The 21,410-nt window shown below is 42.2% G+C and overlaps 1 protein-coding gene and 1 long non-coding RNA gene across 3 annotated transcripts; one reads left to right on the forward strand and one right to left on the reverse strand.

Annotated features, from left to right (window-relative positions):
• Positions 1–3,769: 3,769 nt before the first annotated feature.
• POU2AF3 (POU class 2 homeobox associating factor 3) lies at positions 3,770–13,588 on the reverse strand. Of its 2 annotated transcripts, XM_074335512.1 has the most exons (5): positions 13,567–13,588; positions 11,525–11,619; positions 7,475–7,529; positions 5,841–6,070; positions 3,770–4,436 (listed from the first exon to the last, which is right to left on the reverse strand). In XM_074335512.1, exons 1-5 carry the CDS (start codon positions 13,571–13,573, stop codon positions 4,062–4,064), a joined length of 762 nt encoding a protein of 253 aa, XP_074191613.1. In that variant the 5' UTR covers positions 13,574–13,588; the 3' UTR covers positions 3,770–4,061. The 2 variants fall into 2 exon arrangements, with proteins under 2 accessions (XP_074191613.1, XP_019570861.2); XM_019715302.2 differs by lacking the exon at positions 13,567–13,588 and having other exon boundaries at positions 11,525–12,322.
• Positions 6,164–9,813, forward strand: LOC141572187 (uncharacterized). The gene is made up of 3 exons (XR_012497398.1): positions 6,164–7,631; positions 8,428–8,706; positions 9,663–9,813. It is a non-coding gene; the product is annotated as an uncharacterized LOC141572187 (long non-coding RNA).
• Positions 13,589–21,410: the final 7,822 nt, after the last annotated feature.

The raw sequence follows: 21,410 nt of genomic DNA on the forward strand, positions 1-21,410 counted from the left end.
CAACCATGATTCTCACCCTACCCCCCTTTACAGAAAGTGTCACCTACCCCTAAATTGATCTTACCCTAGGATTCACCCTATCCCCCCATCAGGGCTATCCTAGGATTGGAGTAACCCACAGCAGAGCTCTTCTCAAAATCTAGCTTATTCAACCAAGAAGTGTACAAAGGGGAAGGGAGATGATGGCTTCAGATCTTTGGCATGCCAGGTCCGATCTTGGCAGGCTAAAGGGCAGATGTCTCCTCTTTCCTCTGGATTATCCAGGTGGCAATGGATGGAACACACACACACACACACACACACACACACACACACTCTCTTCACATTGCCCAAGGACCAATCACATGTTCTCCATCCATATTAAGTAAGAGAAACTGTTTTCTAGACAGATTCCTGTCCTCAATTAGTTTGATGCTTTGTTATCGTGCAGAGCTGTGTCTTCTCAGATTTGTCCATCCTTCAGTCCCTACATTTTACTCAGAGGCCTATGGGAGCATAAGAAATGGGGCCAATTACGCTGCCCATTAAAGCACAGAGCCACCTGTCCCCGAATGTTCCACCCCCTCTCCCCGCCACACTATAATCCAGCCCCCAAGTCTTTGCGATGTCCCCTGACCAAACCTGATTTTTAGGGAAGACATTGTCATCCCTTTATCTGTAAGAGGAAGAGAGGCAGTGTGAGGGTTAATTATGTTCCTGGGCAACCCTGCTGGGAATTGTACTGGGGGTGACCTAGGTTTTGAGGATTGAGAAATGATGGTAAATCATGTTTATTTTAAATTACATTATTCACACTTTCATTGGCTTTGATTCTCTTTTTAGCCTTTGTCTTTCTAGGCTGAATAATGATTTTTAAAAACATTTTTTTATCAAAAGATAGCACTCCACCTCTATCTCCTTCCCATCTCCCTGCCCCCGCCCCAGCTCCATCATTTCAGCTACGCTTATCTATACCTTTCTTCTTGATGTCCACCTGCAGCCTTAGGTCAGCTGCCAAGATGGGCCATTGCTTGAGGTAATAGTTTCCAAATGTTTATTACCTTCGACTTTCTTTGATCTTATCTCTCTCAGCCTCCAAGGGTTGACCTCTAATTTAAATTTCCCAAGTGTTTGAAAATCAGTCCATGCCCATCCTAACTGAAATTCTCCAAGTTTTAATTTTTGAAATCACATCCTTTTTAAACTTTGACTGTATTTTGAAGGCATACAATTAATCTTGCATGTGGTAAGCACTTACACTATTTTGTTTTATTAATCTCTCTAATGGTTCTGAATATATATATATATTTGAACTTCCATGATAATCTTATTAAATGCCCCTGTGGTATAAGGACCTGGCTACAGATATCCATGTGACTTTTAAGGCAAAAGATCGAATTCCTGCAAGTATAACGCATAGAAAGTTTACTGAGGCTACTGGAAGTTCATTCACACTGTGGCATCAGACAGCCTGAATTGGAGAACTCTCACTCTGATTTGTAGGTTATATGATCTTGGGCAAGTTATTTTATCTCTCCAAACTTTAGTTTCATCATCAATTAAAATGAGGACAATAGTAGTATCTATTTTCTGTGGTTGTTTGAGCATTAACTGAGATAAGGCCCACAGCACTGGCCCATAGAAAGAGCTTAGTTCATGTAAGCTGTTATTATTGTGCTGCTAGGTCCTACAAGTGAACAATGTGGACATTGAATATGTCAGTGTTTTTCAAATGTAGACAGAGGACCATCTATATCAGAATCAACTTAGGTACATTTAAAAAATGCAGATGCCTGGGCGCTCCCCAGACTTACTGACGTAGGCTTTCTCACACTGAGGCACAGGCACCTATCTTTTCTATAGCTTCCCAGGTATATGTTGATGAGAGGCATTCTAGGTTGTCCCAGTGCTGCAGGCAGATGTTTTACCTGCTGCTGTAGGGGCCCTGCGCTGTTCTGTATGCGTCGTAGTGATTGAGAAACTGGGTGGGCAGCGTGCATGGACTTCAGTGTGTGCCAGGTGAGCTGTGGGTCCGAATTTAAGAAATATCGTAAAGACCAATTTCAGGTAAAGTTAATCTAGCTAACGCCCATTCCTTTGTACATCTTTCCCACACTAAGTTTAGGCAAAAACTCAGGGACATGTGAAGTAAGAACAGGAAACAAAGAGGTAGAAATGTTCTCTCTTAGAGCTACAAGATAACTGATTCAGAAGGCAGACAATACAAGTGGGGGATCAAAAAAAAAAAAGGCATCTAGGAAAGGGATATTTTGGTGCCAACCACTGGACATCTTTTTGTTGTCTGCTTTTTGCCCCTTGGGGGTGGGTGGCAGGTATGCAGGGGCTGTGTGAATGGGTATTTGTTGACAACAGGCCAGTTTCAATTTAGTTTGAAACTATTAAAAATTTAGTTTTGTTGGCATTTCCGAAAGGCAGTAATTGTTCTCTTTTCCTGGCATATCTATCCCATGAAGCAGGTTGCAACTTGTCCTGTTTGCCCAAGCCTTAGTGGAGTCCCCAAGAAGGGGACAATCAGGCAGTGTCATTTTGAAAGCATATCTGCCTCCAATAGAAAGAAGCCAACTGAAGTGGCAGTCGGTCACTGGCCTTGGTCCCCAAAGTGGGGGTCTCTGAAAGCTCTTATGCTTGGTATCTTTGTAGCCTCTGGACAGTGCAGCCCCTCTGGGGAGCTCTGACTAGTTGTGATGAGAACATAACTTTGTGTGTAAGAGGAAGTTGGGGTTTAATGGGGGATGATTTTACAGGTTCCTGAACAGTCTTTCACAAACAGTGGATCAAACTGTTCACCAGAGAGTGAGTAAAGAAGCACATCTGTGATGTACTTCAGATACAAGTTCGGGTGCTTATTGGCAAGGTGACCTTGGGCAGGTGGCTGAACTTGAGACTCCTCATTTTGCTACCAATGTTGTTGTGAAGATTAAATGAGATGACGTGTGAGAAAACCTTTAGACAATTCTTGCACAGGAAGGGCTCAGAAAATGGCAGCTCTGGCCAGTGCCAGTGGTACCAGTATTGCTATCATTGTGCTGAACCTTGGGACATGGACAATGCCTCCCAGACTTCACTGCAGGGATTAAGTCCTGTGCCTTACTCAGTGTCCTCAGCAAACAGGATTTAACAATATGGTCTAGCATAGGTAGCTTAAGTAACTCTCTTCACCTTGAAAAGTTGGGCTTGTTCAAATAGATTAATAGAGGAAGTAAATTCTGAAATTCAGTTGTAAATAACATGGCCAATCCTATAAATCAATCTGTAAATACAAGTAATGCATTTTTAAGGATCTAAAGCAGACATTCAGAAATATAAGGTAACAATGTATTCTAAAACTTCAACTGCAAAGCAGGCATCAGGAGAAAGAAGATTAAATATTTGCCCAGAAAGTATACAAAACAAGACTTTGGAAATAAAAAAGAATTATCTACAGGTTGATATTGCTGTAGGTAAGATGTGCTTTTTGGTCATATTAATATTTCATTGACTAATGTTAGATTCGAGAAACTAATGATTCATTAATGTCTTTCTGTGATGTTGCTCCAAGATATACATATGTCCTCATTTAAAGGTGAGGCTGACTTTCACTTTTCTGCCATCACAGGTGTGTGTACCCTCCATCCTCATGGGAGCCAAGGCACCTCGCCACATTAAAATAATTTTAAATTCATGAATGAGATTAAACTACTGAAAAGTAATTAGTGATTTCCAGAAGTAATTGATACTATTCAAACAAATTGGAAACCATTATTCAAAATTAAAAAAAAATAAGCCAACATTTAATAATACAAAACTATTTATTAGTAAAAAAATTAGAATTTGTTCGTTACACAGTGAAGTAAAACAATTGAATGTTCCCTATAAAAAATTTAACTGTAAGCATACAAAATAGGAATGGCACAAGGACGGGTCTGAGGACTTCATCTTAATGCCTAAGTTAGCGTCAGAAAATTGAAAACTGTGACATGTAAACTGCGCCTGGGATATTTTGTTCATAGGTTGCCTATTTTGAGTTGTCACTTGGCGCGGTAGAAACATACACGTATGCCATGTTCCACATTAATGAACTCCTATGAACTATAGCAGATGTCACAGTTTGTTTCTCTCATATAGAAATCACTGGTTGCTGCTGCTGAGGGAGCAAAGTTCACATAGTCTGTGCTGGGATAGGAAAAATACTCGGATTCTCTGATGGTGTCCAAGTGTTCTGCCTCACAGGACGCACAGTAGCAGCCAGAGGTGGTGGCTGAGGAGAAGCAGTCGTACTGGGCGTGAGAGGGCAAGTGAGGGTAGGAGAAGTCTTCTGAGGGATAGCCACAGTTTCTGATGTCCAGAGAAGGGGGAGAACTGTAATTCTCCGGAGCATACGAAGGTAGCTGAGCCGGCAAGTAACTGTAGTCTAAGGAACCAGAGAGAGTGGAGGAATCTGAAGGTGATCCTGGGGTCTAGAAAAATGAAAACCAAGGAACAAAGAGCTTAATAACTTAGATAGGATTAAGAGAACTGAATAGAGTGGATTTATTAACTCTGACTAAGAACATTAGGGGTAAAGAAAAAGAACACAACAAAACACCCAACCCAGCCCAAGTCTGCAGAAGTAATTTTATTTTATGATCGTCTGATTTCATGATACCACATTCTATATTTACGTATTTCTTTCCCAACAATTAATTGCCTTGCTTCACTGGCTTTCTTTGTTATAACCAAACTTTAGAGGATGCTTTGTCCTTAAACCACAAAATCCCATTGTGTTTCAAGTCACCTGCACACCAAATCCTGCTGTGTGCCACAATATAAGCTGCAGGTGGCACCTTGGATGTTTCTCCACACCCTTGGCTATGGAGAACAAGGTGAACATACTCAGATAGGACTAGGATCTTCAATGATCCAGTGTCTGGGAGACTCCAAGATGCGAACATACTCTTACAGTCACCAAAGTCTTGTCCCGAGGAGAAAGGTACTTTCTGTTTTCTCTTAAGTAGGTCTAAAATTGTTACTGAGAAAGCCTAACTTGCAAACTGGATTGGAATTGGATGACTGGGGGCTCTGTGTCCACATTTTGTGGTGTTAATTTCCTATTCCCTTAAAAGTAGTCTGAGACCTACAGACTTTTGACTAACCAAAAGAAAAAAGTATTTACATTAAAAACACTTATTTTAAGGTTTTAAAAAATGATATGAGTATCTAAAAGACATCTAAAACAACTAGTATCTACTAATGCAAACCTTACTCCATTTTAAATAATACATTTTCAAACATTTGAGGTCCATCAAGAACAGACCATCCAAATTCTTTCAAGAATTAGGGCTTCATTTTTACTGACCATCTCAGACTCAAATGAGTTCTTGTGTCTACTAAACCAGACCAAAACAACCAGTTAGTAGAGCCAATTGAATGTTAAAAAAAAAATAAAAAATAAAAAAGGAAAAAGAAAAAGAGCATTAAAAACCCAAAAAACAAAAGCAAAAAACCCCACTTATCAGAATGACCATTTGGTACTATGTAGATACAGCCTTAATTCCATTTTCAACAATCCCCAAATCCAAGGGCCATTGTTTAAATCAGTGATTTCCATTTAGTAGATGTCTTAACTTTACAATTTAAAAACATTAAGTATATATTGCCAGGAAACCTTTTTATTGCCCCACACCAACTTGGCATAGGACTTGGGAAATGTGTGGCTATTTTTACCTCCAGAGTTGTAAATGGTTCTCTGCTTCCTTCCTGGATGATTTCCTTGTTGATAGTGTTTGTATGATTTCTCACGAGATGATGCAGACTTTCTTACAAAGCATTATTACCCCATAGTAAGCAATAAATAGGTTTTGCTAAGAACAGAGATAAATTACCAGGCTCTGGTTAAAGCAGAGAGGGGCAGTCTGGAAGCTGTCTGGGAAACAGTGTGAAGTACTTTGCATGGAATTGAGCAAAGGGTCCAGGTGTGTCTCTGTCTGAAGGTAGGAATCCAAGATCTGGTCAAGGCAGCTTGGGTTTTCTTCACAAGAAACACAACTGGAAAACTCTCGGGGTTGAAAATAATTGGGCGTGGAAGAAATAGATTCAGGTTCAAAATACAGTCCTAGAAGAGAAAGGAAAAAGATTTTTTTGTTGTTTAAAAATTGCACTTAATTGATTTCAATGAATTTCTATTTTATAATTTGAGTATTTACTAGGGCTAAGGGAAAAGGAAGCTTAAGAAGTTCTACCAAAGTAAACAGGCAGGCAATCTGCCTGTTTTTCATTGCCTTAGCTAATTCAAGTTCCAGTGAAATGAATCTGGTTAATAATGTGGAAATTGGCTGTGAATGTGGCTAGGGCGAAAATGAAAGAATGGTGATCCAACCTGTGTCCAACAGTCACAGTCAAATAATGCTCAAGCCTCTACTTTCTTGGACCATAAAAAGCATCCACATCTAGCCCCTACGACAGTTTAAGTAAACCTCTCAGAAGTAGCTTACAGAATTGTTTGCGCCTTTAGAAAAACTTCTGATGTCATGTGAAGTAATCCTCTTAATTTAGGGTTATTACTAAACTTTTCACACTTACTTAGCAACTTAAATTTTGAGGAGTGATATAATATAAATGGCGATGCAAATTATAAAATAGAAACCAGGAATGTAGGGGACAAATTAGTACTGTTTGTTCTAAATTACAAAACGTAAAAGTGCTTTCTTAGGGAACATGTTAATATGATAATGACATTAAAATACGTTGTTAAATACCAAACAAAAACAATGCTGAAAATGTGACTCCTTTTCCTTTTTAGTATTAATAGGCCCAATTTGTGGTTATTATCCTTAAATGCTCAAAGGAGATAAGTTTAGAGTGTGTTTATCAGAGGAACGACAGAACACTGGAGTTTTGTAAATCTCAAGGTTCCTTTGAGGTTAAGTAAAAGTGGAACATTCAGTGGTGAGCTACCATAAAAGCATGTTTCCTTATATATAACCTCTTTAAACTCTTAGCTGTTGAGTGACATAGGTAGGAGTGTTTATGTAATAGAGTCATTCATATTGGGCTGAGAAAACTTACACTTGTTTGAACTGCTTTCTGGGAAGAGAGAAAAGAAGAGGAGGGAAGCCCCTGTCGGCTAGAAACTGACTGAAGAAAAGCAAAGGCATAATTCCAGGACCTCTATTCCATCTAATGGTGCACTAAAAAATGATAACAAGTTTCTAAAAACAATTCTGATCTTTGAGTCTAGTTTAGTTACTTGGAGATGAGGGACTGGAATAAATGAGAAGAACAAACTCAGGACAGACGAGACAGCAGAGAACAGACAGTTTAGAAAGAAGAAAACATTCGCACTTTGTTTCCTTGCGGGGCTTCCATCAGGAGTCACTGTGCCTATTTCACCTTCTGATTGGTTGGATTGCAATTAAATGGTGGTGCCTATCTTAACCCCTGAATCAAGCATTGAAAGACTTTCGAGATGGACTTTTGAAAGAGTTTTTGAGGGAATTATAATGCTGGCTGTACTGACCTGCAGAAGATGCTGTGACTGGATCTGGAAGGTGGATACTATTCTCTCCGGACAGCTGCCAAAACAAGAATACGACCATAAAACAAAGCGAAATCAAAGTTCTATATAGGGAAAGCTAAGACATTTTGATGTGAATTATGTTGCCTTCTGCTTTAAGGTAAGCCAGATTCTTTCTTCTAAAAACAGCTGCTGTCGTTAAATACAACCAATGTTGTATTTTATTTAGATTCAGTTTTTAGGTTTGCTTGGGGATTTTTTTTCCAGTATCAGATCCTCCCACTTCAATTTTAAAAGCTATTGATTTTGAGAAAATTTTAATTTAAACGATTTTTACATTAGAGAAATGTAACAATTAAAAAAAACCAATCCAGTAAAGAGCATATTAAACTATTTAATTTAAAATTAATAAGGACTTACATTGATTTAATCTTAACTTCTGTGACCAAGTCAATCATTTTCTTCAAAATTTTCATATAGTATCTGGCTGCTTAGTCTTAGGAATTTGTTTTCCCTGAAGGACACAATTCCTAACTTTGTTAATCGTGGATAGCTCAAAATATTCACATGTTCTTACTAGCTATGAAATATTAAAATAGAAAATATTTACTTAAAGCTCTAGTCATAGAGTTGAAGCCTATCTATATTCTAGTTAATGGTCAGGAAATATTTCAACTCTTTGTATGTTTGTTACTCATTTTTATAAAAGTTACTTTTTTTACTACTATATTTAAATACTTGAAGTTTATGAGATTGTTCCTTCTAACTATTTAAAGTAAAGCACTTGTATCTTCTAGTTAAATTGAGTTAAATTACTAACCAAGTAATTTAGATTTTTTATCATTATTATTTTCTTTAGGTTTCAGGTGGTGGCTTTAAAGTTTAAAGGGACCAGCATCAGTCTTTGATTCTGTGCTGGGAATCTGAGCTCACCACATTGCTCTCTCGGGTTACAGGGTATACTTACTCCCGTACATGGAGCCACTGGGAGATTGCACAGCCACTGCTGAAACAGGAGGTGGTGTTAATTTTGAAAATGATCCATGCTGTAATGTCATGAACCAGGAAGCTGGAATCCTTCACCAGCTCTTCATGCAAATATTTGGCTGCAGCTTGAGCTATAGGACTTGGAAGGAGTGGGTTTTAAAAACTCTGCTTCATTGTAGAGTTCTCATTAACCCCATTCCTCCCCCGGAATGGTCTGTTTGTCTGCTTCCCCACCTTATCTCCCTCAGGTATGTTTACAATATCCTACTTGATATTATCTTTCTAGTCATGGGTTCACTTTCTACTTTGCTCCACAAATACAAAGAAAGGCACCTCTCTTAGATTTCAAACAGCACAAAAATCCACAATCTACAGTTTAAAAAACACATCAAAGCTGTTAAAAAACTTAATGGTTATAAAAAGGGTCAATTATATCTTTTGATAAGTACTATCAAGTTTCCCTTTATCCTAAAGGTAAAAGAATTGTGTGTGTGTGTGTGTGTGTGTGTGTGTGTGTGTGTATGTAGGGTTGTTTGCAAATTGACCTGGCCTAAATAAGTTTTTTTGTTTTCTGTTTCTTTTTTTAAATCAAATTTAGAAATCCTGCATGTACACACGCACACATTTCTCCTGGCATTGTTTGAGACCCTGATATTTGTCTCCATCTATAACTTCCATTCACAATTGGCTTCTTAAAATTTCAAATTGTGGATACTACTTTGACTTTATAAATTAAGATAAATTTCTTCCTGCTTTGTATATTTGATAAAATTAACTCTCTCCTTGGCGTAAAGCTTCCTAGAGGTGTCTTTCAACCATTGATCAAGTTGGAGATCATCTCTGTCAAACTGGAAGAGTCTACACCAAGAAGCGGGCATACATTATCCCCTGGTGTTCCCATCCTTGCCTACTGAGCATACCTTCACAGTTTTCCTGAAATCCCAGATCCTTCTGATGGTTTCCAGGGAGGGATTTTTACATCTGGCTCTTGTAATTAAATCATCTGTGTGCTACTCCAGGCAGAGGCAGATATAATATTCAAGGAAGCGAAGTAGAGAGCAAGCTTTGCTCTGCAAGGCACTGGTTCAGCAGTACTGCTTTATTGTATTTCTCGGGGGGAATTCAGAAAAACTGAGATAAGTAAAATCTCCCCAGGGAACAGATACACAAGTGAAATATTTAACCCTTGCCTTTCTTCCTGCAGCTAGCTAACAGGAGAACAGTGGCCAAACCAACCTGTAAGAGGCCAACAGCAATAAAATCGCCATGCCCAGTGGGACTTCTACAGGTGCAGCTGAAGCAGAATTCTACCATGTACCAAAGCTCCATAATGAAAGATTACATTTTGTTATGAACATCTTGATGATTATTTTATTTTATTTTTGCTCCAGAAGCATTTCCCAGTTCCCTTGTTCCTGGTTTTATTAATTTTATAATTATCTCTGAATTGAAGGGGTTGATGGTTGAGGCTATCAGACTCCTGCTCAGCACAGCTGGATCTGCAGAAAGATGAATTTAGGGAGCCAATAGGTGGGAATTTTTTTGTATTAAGAATAAGACCTTGGTTCTACTTTTAACTCTACTGTCAATAACTGCAAGACTTTGAACTTCAGCTGTAATAGAGGCATACCATGACCTCACTTACTTCCCCTGGTTATTATAAGAACTAAATGAAATAATGAGTGTGCAAAAATGCTTTAAAAGAACCACTGTAAAATCCTCTACAAGTGGAAGTTTTATTGTTAGCTGAAATTCTGCATATAGAGGTACTAAGCTCTCCAGCAAATGTAAAATTTGTGCTGTTTGTACCATATCACAGCAAGCTCACACCTGAACTTTAAACTCTGGGCAAAGGGTGTGGATGAACATTATTGATAGCTGGCTTTCAAGCCTTGTTCGTAATTTTATTGTAGTTGCTTTTCAAAAATAATAATGATAACTAACATTAATTGAGCACTTACTACGTGGAAAGTGCTATTCTAAGTGCTTTATATGCAATAACTCATTTAACCCTCACAGAATCTTATTATCTGCAGTTTGAAGATGAGAAAACTGAGGCAAGAGACACGCAGTAACTTGCTCAGAGGATATACACCATGGAGGTGCTGAGCTTCGAATCCAGTCCACTCTAGAACCTATGATCACCACCCTTACATCATTTGCCTCTTCCCACAAAGGCCCGTTTTATGAGGTCGTGTATTGCACACAAACAGCACCAGCACAAAACCCTAAGCTGGAGATAGGACCAAAACTGACATTGGCAATGTGGGCCCCAGCTATCAGATCCTACATCCACGCCCAAACCAACCACAAGCAATTGTAGGATCAAGGGCTTTTGGTGATGAATTGCCCTCTCTTGGAGGATGACCTGACCTAGTTTATTTGATTCTGCTGTTACCCTGAGAGCTCTTAGTAGCACTATGGTTTAGGACACATATAAGTGGCAGGGAACACTTATGACAGCCCAGGTCAATCTTGTGTTAGTCTGGAACTACTTGAGGCTTCATTATAGCTTAAGGATGTGGTTTTATATTCCAAGCTGTCTCCTCTGCAGACATGGCCCCTTTCCATTGGGAACTTTTAGTAACTGGCGATTTATAGATAAATGACCTCAAAGGCATTTATTCCAGAAGAATGAGGAAGGAAGGGGTGCTGTTTCACAGAGATTCTATTTTTGAAGGGCTTCCTGAAATGAAGTGAGTTTCTGGGAGAGATTTTCTTTGCATATGTGAGGGCACAAACACTGTCTTCCTAACAGAATGACAACCTACTTACCTGCTGGCTGCTCCTCTCCCTGCACAGGATCAACAAGCCCTTCATACTCAACTAGGATCAGTGAAGGATGGGATTCCCCCAAATCCTGAGCCCCACAACATGCCGCAGCTGTTCTTTGTGGCTTCCTGTGGTGAACTGGGATGAAGCTGGGCACTGAAGTTATAGGAACACCCGAGGAAGGCCAGGTCTGGGGTTAGTGACTGGGGCCCAGGGTAGCCTCTACCCCTCCCCAGATGCAGGGTTGAATGAGGCCGTATAGGAGTTGGGAGTAAGTGAAGGGTTTATGCTTACGGTTCCCCCCGAGGCTGCCTGGTGAGCCCTTCTCTGCTGCAGCAGCTCCTTCACCGTGATCTTCACCCGGACACCTTGATACACCTTTGGTTTTTCTGGGGAAAGGCAACCGAGTGAGTCAGTGGTCAAATGTGAAGTTTGGGTGTCAGGCTGGGGTGTCAGGGGAGTCCTCTTTATAGACCATGGCATCTAAGGCCAGGTTTCTAGGTTTGGAGAACACAGAGAAAATGCTAAAAGACAAGTGGGAAAGAAATTCAAATTTATCAAACTTGAAGGCGTGAAGAGAAGCTGGGCATGTTGCAGCTACTCAGTGGGAATCAGAACATATGGAAACCTGTGTGAGCACCCACCCCAGGCTGGGTCCTATGCCTAGACCAATAGCACACGGGTTTTTCTGCTCAGGAATGTGGAGACCAGTCCAGGGGAGCTTGCCACCTTGGCTGACTAAGTTGGGGATATCTGGGCCCAGCCCGACGGCCTTGGACAGGGTATTATGGGCCTGGGGAGGGGCGGGGGTGGGGGCTTGGAGCAAGGGCACTCTCTGATCTGTAGCAGCCGACCTAGCCCACCCCACCGTGATGCTCCCACGCAAGGTCTGAGTCCCTTCCTTTTCCACCAGGCCAGGTGTAGCTTCTCGGGAGGCTCCGACCTTTACCTGCCCTTGGTCTGGAAGCCAGCCCTGGGGCAAGCTGTGGGGTTGGGCGAGCTGTATACTTGGGCCGGTGAGGGATCTGCCAGACTGACCCCAGTAAAAGGCCCAGACCCGAAGAACTCCCTCCTTCCTTCCCGTCGATCTTTTTCTTCAGACTTCCCTCCCTGGCCCCCTTCCTCCGCCTTTCCTGCTCTCTCTCTTTTCCTCCTCCCTCCGTAGGCCCCGCTCCCGTTCTCCCCTTCCTCCCGTCTCTCCCCACCCCCTCCCTTTCTGGTGCAGGCATTTCTCAGCGGCGCACAGAGGCTCCTAGGTCGGCGCGGCGCGAGTTCCGGGAAAGCCGTGTGGGTCTCCCGAGGATCGCGCACTCGGCTGGGAGGCCGCCCTCCGGAAGGGCCGCCCTCCGGGCCGGCAGGGCCGAGCCGGACAGTCCCGGCTGGCGAGGAGGGCAGCCGAGCGCTCGCCGGAGGGTCGGCGGGGAGGGAGCCTCAGCGTGCCGGGAGCGGGACAGACGCGGCCCAGTGGGCCCCGCTGAGCCGCAGTGAGTAGGTCGGGCTGTTAAGATCACACCGGGTCCCGCCCGGCGAGCTTTCGCGGTCGGGGGTGGCCGCAGGAGCCCAGTGCGACTCCAACTCTGACCTCGACCTTGGAGTGAGCGCCGGGTGAATCGCGCGGGGAGGGGCCGGGCGCCGCGCCTTGTGGCGGCCGTGCGACCAGCCTATGTGCCTGGCGACTGTGCCAGGCCGCCAGCGCCTCGCCTGGTCACTGCGGAGACCGCAGCTGGACAGCAGGGAGCCCCCAGGCCAGAACCCAGGAGCTAGGGGTCTCCCCAGGAAAGGAGGATGCTCTATTTGTCTCCCAGACGCAGGAAATCCCGTGCTCGGCCCGCAGGGCCTGGGCGCCGCGCCCTCTGCGCGGTCCATTCTCTCCCCCCGCTTTCCTCGCCGGGTTCGCGGCTCCGCGGGCTGCGGGGGCAGCTCGGGGTCGGCACCGGGACCGCCACAGCTTAGCTCTGTGCGCCCCGCGCGCCCTGCTCGCGTCCCGGGCTCACCGTGAGCCTCTAGCTCCCCCCGCCGCCGCTTCTGGGTGCGCAGAATCCGCGCTGCGAAGTCCCAGGGTCACAGCTGTGGCAAAGTGGGAGGGCGGGTGGTGGGCCGGGGTACGCGGACGTCCGCAGCGGCCAACTCCGCCACTGGACCTCTGCTCTCGGGAGCAGACGCCGAGTGGGAGCGGCCACAGTGTGGCCCGTGCCCTCTCACACGATCCCCGGCATATCCTTGCATGCTCTGACTTTGTGCCTCTCTGTTCTGTGCAGGAAAAGATGTGGAAATACACCCAGATCAAAACGCCCCTGGCCCGCGTGACCCTACCCCAGGAGAAGCAGCCGAGTTACCCGACATGGTGGTCAGCAGAAGCTGGGTCCGTGGCTGGATGCTGCAGCTGCAGGGACTCAGTGCCTAGGAGAGCTCCTGTGCAAGGAGAGAAGCAGAGATGCAACATTTTTAAAGTTTCACAAAGCATCCAGCTGCACCCAGGTTCCTGGAGCAGGAGACAAACAGAATTAATGTTTTATACCTTCGGGTATAGGTTTGAGTTTTTTCCCCCTCATGCCAAGTATTTAAAACCTCTAGAAACCCATGATTTGACAATCAATGATTGCGCGGTACTTTCAATTTGAATATTCAAAGGCTTAACAAAATGGACTATCTTCTGCAGAAATCCTGCACACAGGCACCCCACAGAGAGTCCAGAGAAACAGGGAGTGAGACCCCTTTGGGTCCTGACCCTTGCTTTTATTCTATTTTGAGCATTTTGCCCACCTTCCCACAGACAGAGCAGGAGTGCTCAAAGATGCTCTGTATTTCTGCCTCAAAAGCAGCTTCAGGAGCCCTGAGTAACTTAGGCTGCACTTCATGACCACCTGAGCCAGGCTGACTGGTCAGACTGATTCCCACATCCCCAATCTCTATTTTAAGGGGAAAATCTCAGGTTTTGGGGAGTGAACGTGGCAGCAAGTAGGTACAGCATAGCAAGGAGTTGCTCTGGGCCCAGATTGCAGGCCTGAGGCCCAGCAGAGGCCTTAGCTCTGCACCTCATCTCCTTCTGACCCTGCCTGACCAAGTGGAGGCTTTCCTCCCCTTTCGTCCACTCTCTGTCTGGTCCCCAGACACTGGGGTTTCAACACAGAATGCCTGCCTGTTAAGACCCTTTGCTCCTCCCCAAGGAGCTGGGGAGGCCCATGGGGTCTCACAGTCTGGAGATTTTCCGAGACTGGTGGTTTCTTCCCTGTGAAGTTCTCACTTCTCTCCTTTTTCACCCTCAAGAGCAATCCCTGCAGGTTTGCTGCAAGAGCTTGTGTTGAGAAATGATAATAAGCTTAGCTCCTGCTCATTTTAGCTGAAATGACATGATATGTTCAAGCCTTCACACTTTGGAGTGAGAGGTGGGAGGGATACGAGGTCAGGCTGCCCCCTTGGTCCAGGGCTGAGCCCCTCACAAATAATTAGGGACTGTGTTAGGTCATTTTCTCCAAGCACTTGTTTTGCCTCTGTGTGATTCCGAGGTTTGAGAAGACAGAAGTAGCCCAGAGAGGGAGAGAGAGCCAGGCCAAACCCTCTCCTAGCCCTCAAGGGGAGGGGGCAACACTGGAAGACAGGCAAATAAGCCAAGTCATTCCCATGAGGCCAGGTCAAGAGATGTTATAGGCCTCTGTTCTTGTTCCCAGAGTTCTCTGGAATGCAAAAATGGAGTTGAGCCCCATAGGCCACCAGAAAAATACCTGAATATCCTCAAATGTGTCTGATGCAAGGTGGAACATATGGCAGTGAGGAAACGGGACTCTCTGAGAAAGACAAGACACCAGAGTCTGATGGATAGCAATTGTTGGGCAGCTGAAGCCATATTTCTCGGGGAGGGGCTCAGGGCTGGGAAGACATGAGACGGCACCTGACAGTGGAGGGCATGATGGGGTATGCTTATCTCCAGCTCAGCTGGAATCTGTGTTTCTTGAAGCCTCTTTCTCCAAAGCCCCCTGAGTCTGTGTCCTGAGTTTCTTTGATGGAAGTCAGGCTGAGGACCAGACTCACGAGGAGGGGAAGTACATTGGAATTCAGAGGACCCCTGTTTCCTTTCTCCCTTCCCTGCCTGGGCACTTCTTCTGAAGGAACAGTACACAAAGCAGCGTGGAATTAAGGATGGTGTCTTGTCCTAATAGTTTTTTCCATTACTTCTTTTTTATCCTTTTTGTTTTATACTTATTTGTTCGTTTTCTTTAAAAAAATCTTCCTCTTTGTCCTTTGGCCTTTTTGTTTATTCCCCACCCCCATCCCCGAGTTTCCTTTTCTTTGCCTCTCTTCTTGTCACTGCTTTCCTCCATTTCTTGCCTGCATTGGGGGTTTTTCTCCCTGGCTCCTCGCATGTGTCTGTTTTCCCCTGTTCTGGGGTACTGTCTCATTTTCTAGGCTCAATCCTTTGCTAATCTTTCCTTTCCCATGGAGATGGACAGGGATGACAGGAGTTCTTAGTTCCAGTGGCAATGTCCCTGATGTAGATGCTACTGACTGGCTGCCCTGTGAAGAAGAAGGGGTGGGCTGGTGAGAGCTGAGCTCCTTGGAAATCTAGGGTCTGTAGGGATAGTGAAGAACTCTGTCCCTTGCCCAGAATCCTCTGCCTGAACTATGGCAGCAGTGCTGGGGCTTGCGTGTTGGCCCGAGATGCGGGGATGATGTTCCTGTGCTGTTGCTGGCCAGCAGCTTCAGAAAACGGTTTCCTCAGGGCTGAGCCCTATTTTGAGAAAGAAATCCCCTGTGTTTTAGTCCAACATTAAAACGTTTTGCTGTCTGCTATTTCTGTAATTGTAAGACTCTAACACAGGTATTCAAGAGCCAAACACCATGCTGTGGGGGTAAGGGAGACTCCTTTCTCAGTGCATCCTGTGGTTCCTCTTTACAGGTCTGCATGTCATGCGACCTGCAGCAACCAGGTCTGCCCCATAGAGTTGGATGTCCCTCACAGGACACTGTTTGAAATTGTCCTTTATTGAGCTTTTATTGGATAACAGGCACTGTATTGTGTAGCCTCCCTGATTCACAGATGAGGAAGCAAGCACATAGGGGTAAGCAACATGCCCACGATTATTGAGCACATAAATGGCAGGATTGTAAATCAAACTAAGTCTGATGCTAACGTCCTTACTCTTAACTATCATTGCCTTCCTGATTTTTTATAGCAGAGCCTTGCAAACTTATTCGACTTCAACCCACAGTAACAAATTCAGTTTACATGTTCGATACTGTATCTATAACAACATCTACATACTTATAACAGACTTCATGAGACAGCGTACACCTATGTATATGAAGCATTCTGAAAATTTCCATCTTTTCCATTTCATTCTATTGATGAAAAAAATCTATGTTGAGTCACTAAGATAACTTAATGGCCCACTAATGCATTGTGACTAACATTGGAAAAATACTGTCTACGAGACATACAAATATGCATCTGTGCTGTGCATGTGGGAGCATTTTGATGTGCTATCTGTTTTCCTATGAGGATGTGCAAGGAGACTAAGGCAGTGCAGCATACTGACTTGAGAATATTCTGTAAGCACTGGGGACACCAGAACCCCGAAGAAGAGGCTGGCTAGAAGGAAGTCTGAGCTGTTAATTATGCCAATTACAGTTTGTACTTCTCAGACTGGGAATTCTTCCCCTTGCTGGGGGCATTGTCACCTCTAACGTCCCGATAATCATTTGGGGGTCCTAATACAAGGCTGAAAAATGTGAGGTTTATCAGGCTTTATCAGGCTCACTTGCTTAAAAGTGTAAGATAGGATCCTGATGTTTGAATGCTGAAAGGGATCTTTGAGGTGCTGAGAGAGACTAAGTCTTTTTTCAACTTCTTGGCTGGTGGTCATCTAGCCTCAGGCTCCCTCCATTGCTTGGTTGGGCCTATAGTAGATGTGTATTGAGGAAATGGGAGCTCACTATTTGTCACACAGCCTGTTCTATTGGACTATTGGACTGCTTTAAATATAATGAACCAAATGCCAGTTAGGTATTAATTGAGTACCATCTGTGTACCAGGCATGGTATCAAATACCAGGAATACAAAGATAAGTAAGTCCTGCTTTCTGTTATCAACTGCTCTGTGAGGAACATGGAATACTGTTTCCCACTTCTACACTACTGCTTCTCCTCTATGTGTTCATTCATTCATTCATTTGTTCGTTCGTTCAACAAGCATATACTGATTATCTACTCTGACCAGGCCCAGTGCTAAATCTGAAAAAATTACCATGCCCACCCCTGCCCCAAGCCTTTTCTTTTTGAGGCTTCCCATCTGTAGTTTCTCTAGTTCTTCATACGTTACAGTTTTTCAGCTTTCAGAGACACTGAGCTTAGAAACCGTTTAGTTTGTCATTGACCCTCTTAACGTCGCTCAGCACCCAGAATAGTGGAAATAGAATACACTTCTTTTTAAAGTTTCAAATTGAATATTTTCACTGAATTTTTTGGCAGGCTTTCGTATGCAAAATGACACTGCAGAACATTATATTTTTTTCCCCAAAGTAGGAGACTTTATCGAACTTAGACACATGAATATGAAAAGACTTTTAGTATAAGGAAAAATGGGAGTTTATTCCCTCCAAATTTGACTACAACTCTAAACTCTCTTTATTAATGCAAAGTTCTTTTGTTGTTTCAACTTTAAGACACTGTTACCAAACTTTGTGGGAAATATCAAGTTCCCAAAATGTGGAGGAAACAAGTAGTTACTGAGCTCAGAGTGAATGTTTGGTCCATATGAAAATGACCAGGAAGACTGTTAGGTGGAGGTTATGTAATGATTTGTAGTAAGTCAGTCTCTTTCCATAAAACATATTCAAAGTTTTAACTTTTCCTTAAGAAGCTTCCATGGGGAGTGAACATTTAATAATTTATCATTTAAATAAAATACCATCAGACACTGCTCGCAAGGTTCATCTTTTACTTAAAACATTTTTATTATGTAATATATGTCATACAAAATCATATCCACATATGACCATGATACAAGCCTATGAATATCTTACCATGGTTAAGCAATAACACAGTTCATTGATCTTTCATTTACAACCAAATTAATTTATTAAGCATTAAACTTGGATTATTCCACTCAAGATATTTGGTTAGGGAGAAGGTTAGTAGGAACATCTATCAATTTTCCTAATACAAAAGAGTGAGTTCTTAGATATTATTTGTTTTGTCTACATTTTTTTTCCTTTTGGAACTTGTAAAATTTTTTACTGACAATGATACTACATGTTACAAACTCACATATCTTATTTATCAGAGGTTATGATTAGAGGACATTTTTATATCAAAGATGAAAAATAACATGGTGTCATCATTTGCCCACAATTATAGAAGATTTTCTCACTGTTTATTTAGCCTGATCATTGGGGATTCTAGTTCCTGATCTATTTTTCATATTTTTAAATCACATTGGAGATAATGCCAAACTTTGAATAACTTTTATTTATAAGATGTCTTGACATTATGGTATATGTAGATACTAAATGAATATATAAACATTTTTCTGTGCTACTTCAAAAGTTCAGTAATTTTCCTTCTTAGAGACATTTAAAAATACTAAATTGATCATTTAAATATATTACCACTAAAGCCCAATATCCACTATTGTCAGATTTGCAGAGTATGGCTAATGTTAAATACTAAACATGGTGAAGGTTTCCTTATATCTCAGTCTCAGAGAGTCATCACCCACAGAATCAGGGTCTAAATAGTTATTCATCTTTGTGGTCTAGTTTTAGTTCAGTTTAATAAAGATTTTACTGAGCACCTACAACATTCTGGGCACTAAGCCAGATGCTGGAGATGCATTGCTGAGCCATTCATGAGTCTTCCCCTTGACAAGTCTAGTTAGAGAGTCACTCACTAAATGTATGATTTTGCACTAAACTCTCTAGAGTCTAAATAGTTACTAAATATGGTATATAAGAGGAACAGTGGCATGTTGTTTTGAATAGAGAGGATACTTGAGACAGAACCCAATAGTTATGTTGTGTGATTGGTAGAATCATTGTAATGTAAAGTGACTTAAACCTTGGACATCAATTGTTATTTCAGTTCTTTTTTTAAATTTATTTTTTATTCAAATATAGTTGGCATACAATATTATATTAGTGTCAGGTGTACAACATAGTGATTCAACATTTATATACCTTATGATGTGATCACCACAATAAGTGTAGTAACCATCTGTCACAATACAAAGCTATTACAATATTATTATTTTCCCTAGGCTGTACATTACATCCCGTGGCTTATTTATTTTATAACTGGAAGTTTGTACTTACTCGCTTTCACCCTTTCCTTCCATCCCTCCACCCTCCTCCCCTCTGGAAACCATCAGTTTGTTCCCTGTATCTATGAGTCTCTTTTTTTTTTAATTTCAGTTTTTAAAATATTACTGATGCTTCACTTCTTATAAATGTATTATTTAGATTTACATATTGAATAGTAGATCAAAGAGATAGTAGTAATACTTTATATATGTATGTATGCATGTATGTATGTAAATATATATTTTGCTATTGGGGTTAGTAACTCTTTTCCCTTTGTGGAATTTCTTGTAGTGCTCTACTAGAGTACTACTTCCCCTGCCACAATAGTACAATTATACGCGTATTGTATTAGTAACTGAGCTGTAGAAAGTCATAATGCTCACTTAAGAGCATTTATTAAATAAATGAGATAAGATATGCCTTTCTTTTCTCATTTTAAGGGCTTGTATAACATGGTAAGAGACCCATAAACACTTTAAACTACTATTATAATGTCTGTTTCCAGTGATTTATGGAAGGATTGCTTTTGCATGACCAAATTTTGTTTTCAGCTTCTTTGTAATGTTACCATCTACTCAGCTTTAAGTAGCTTGAACTTGACATCACCATTTGTGCTTACTTTAAAGCTTAAAGGACCTGAAAGAGATGGCAGTTTGAACCCAAGCTCTCTAATTTTCTCTGGCTTTCCCCGGACAGCTGTGAGTCAGAGCACAGCAGCTTTAAGGAAGAAGAGGAAGAGAATGTGTCTTTTTTTTCTTATGCTGGCATTGTCCATTATTATGAAAAGATGTGCTTTGTCCGCGGCATGCAGCAGGAAATAGAGAGTACTCGAATGGGAAATGGGATAGGGAAATATCATTAATTTCCCTGTCATAATTTGTAGCTTGGTTTCACTATTTCACACAGTATTATAAATTCCCAGAACCAAACTGAAATATATGTAATATAGAAATACATTGTCAAGCCAAATAGAATCCTTAAAAATAATTTATCATGTGGAATTATTAGCACCACTCCCCACCCCCATCCCTTTTAGACTAGATAACTTAAATGGATTATAGATAGTGTTTGGGCCTGTGTGTGTGTCTCTTTTTTTATTTTGTCAGACGTTATGAAAGGGTTTGGATGCTTTAAGAAATAAAGAATGTAGACACCACTGGTTGCTGAGCTATATTTGTCTGAGAGCCAATGCATCCTCTGGTTGTGAAGAGATGAATATAATATATGAGAAGATAGCAAACTAGGAGAAATGAGCATACCTAACACGTGGCATTATAATCAAACACTAGTTAAAGTGATGTGGACACACACTTATGATTTACACAGCCATTATTATGTGTGTGCTGCTTAGTAACAAATGGTAAGCAGTAGATAACTGTAATTATTATAATTTTTAAACAATCAACCTAGAAAAATGACTTTGAGACATTTGCGAAGACCCCTAAATCTATAGAGAGGGCCAGACGTCATCTTTCTGACGCAAGGGTCTGCTGTCCAGGTATGAGTGAGACTGGATGACAGATGGCTCTGCCAAGGGTACCGGGAACCAGGACTGAGGTCTCAAGTCTCAGTGGATTTAAGAAAGAGCAGCTATCTCCCACAGTAGAAGTTTCCCCCAATCCATTGAAAGCAAATACAGAGCAAAGTAAAGATCAGGTGGTGAAAAGGAGAGGCAGGAGGGAAGAGGTGAGGCAGGGGACCGGCGAGAGTGCAGCCCGGCAGCTGAGGATCACCAGTGCTCCTAGGTCTGCTCCTGCAGAGATGCTCTCCCAGGAGGGAGCTGAGAAGTGTGAGGTAAAGAAGACACCCTCTCCAAGCATTCCATCATTAGGAGTGTGTTTGCTTAGCCAGGAAGTACCTTTCAAGGCCCGGAGAAGAATTATTCA

This window comes from Rhinolophus sinicus, linkage group LG06 (assembly GCF_036562045.2).
Source record: "Rhinolophus sinicus isolate RSC01 linkage group LG06, ASM3656204v1, whole genome shotgun sequence".
Lineage (NCBI taxonomy): Eukaryota > Metazoa > Chordata > Mammalia > Chiroptera > Rhinolophidae > Rhinolophus > Rhinolophus sinicus.

Bases quoted from the DNA above. Each gene is read 5' to 3' on its own strand.
- POU2AF3 (XM_019715302.2), bottom strand. From the start codon at position 11,713: ATGCCATGGTCTATAAAGAGGACTCCCCTGACACCCCAGCCTGACACC. The intron at 7,530-11,524 runs GTAAGCATAAAC...TTGTTTTGGCAG, and splicing joins AGGCAGCCTCGGGGGGAACC to CTGTCCGGAGAGAATAGTAT. The intron at 4,437-5,840 runs GTAATTTATCTC...TCATTTTTCTAG, and splicing joins TCTGCTTTAACCAGAGCCTG to ACCCCAGGATCACCTTCAGA.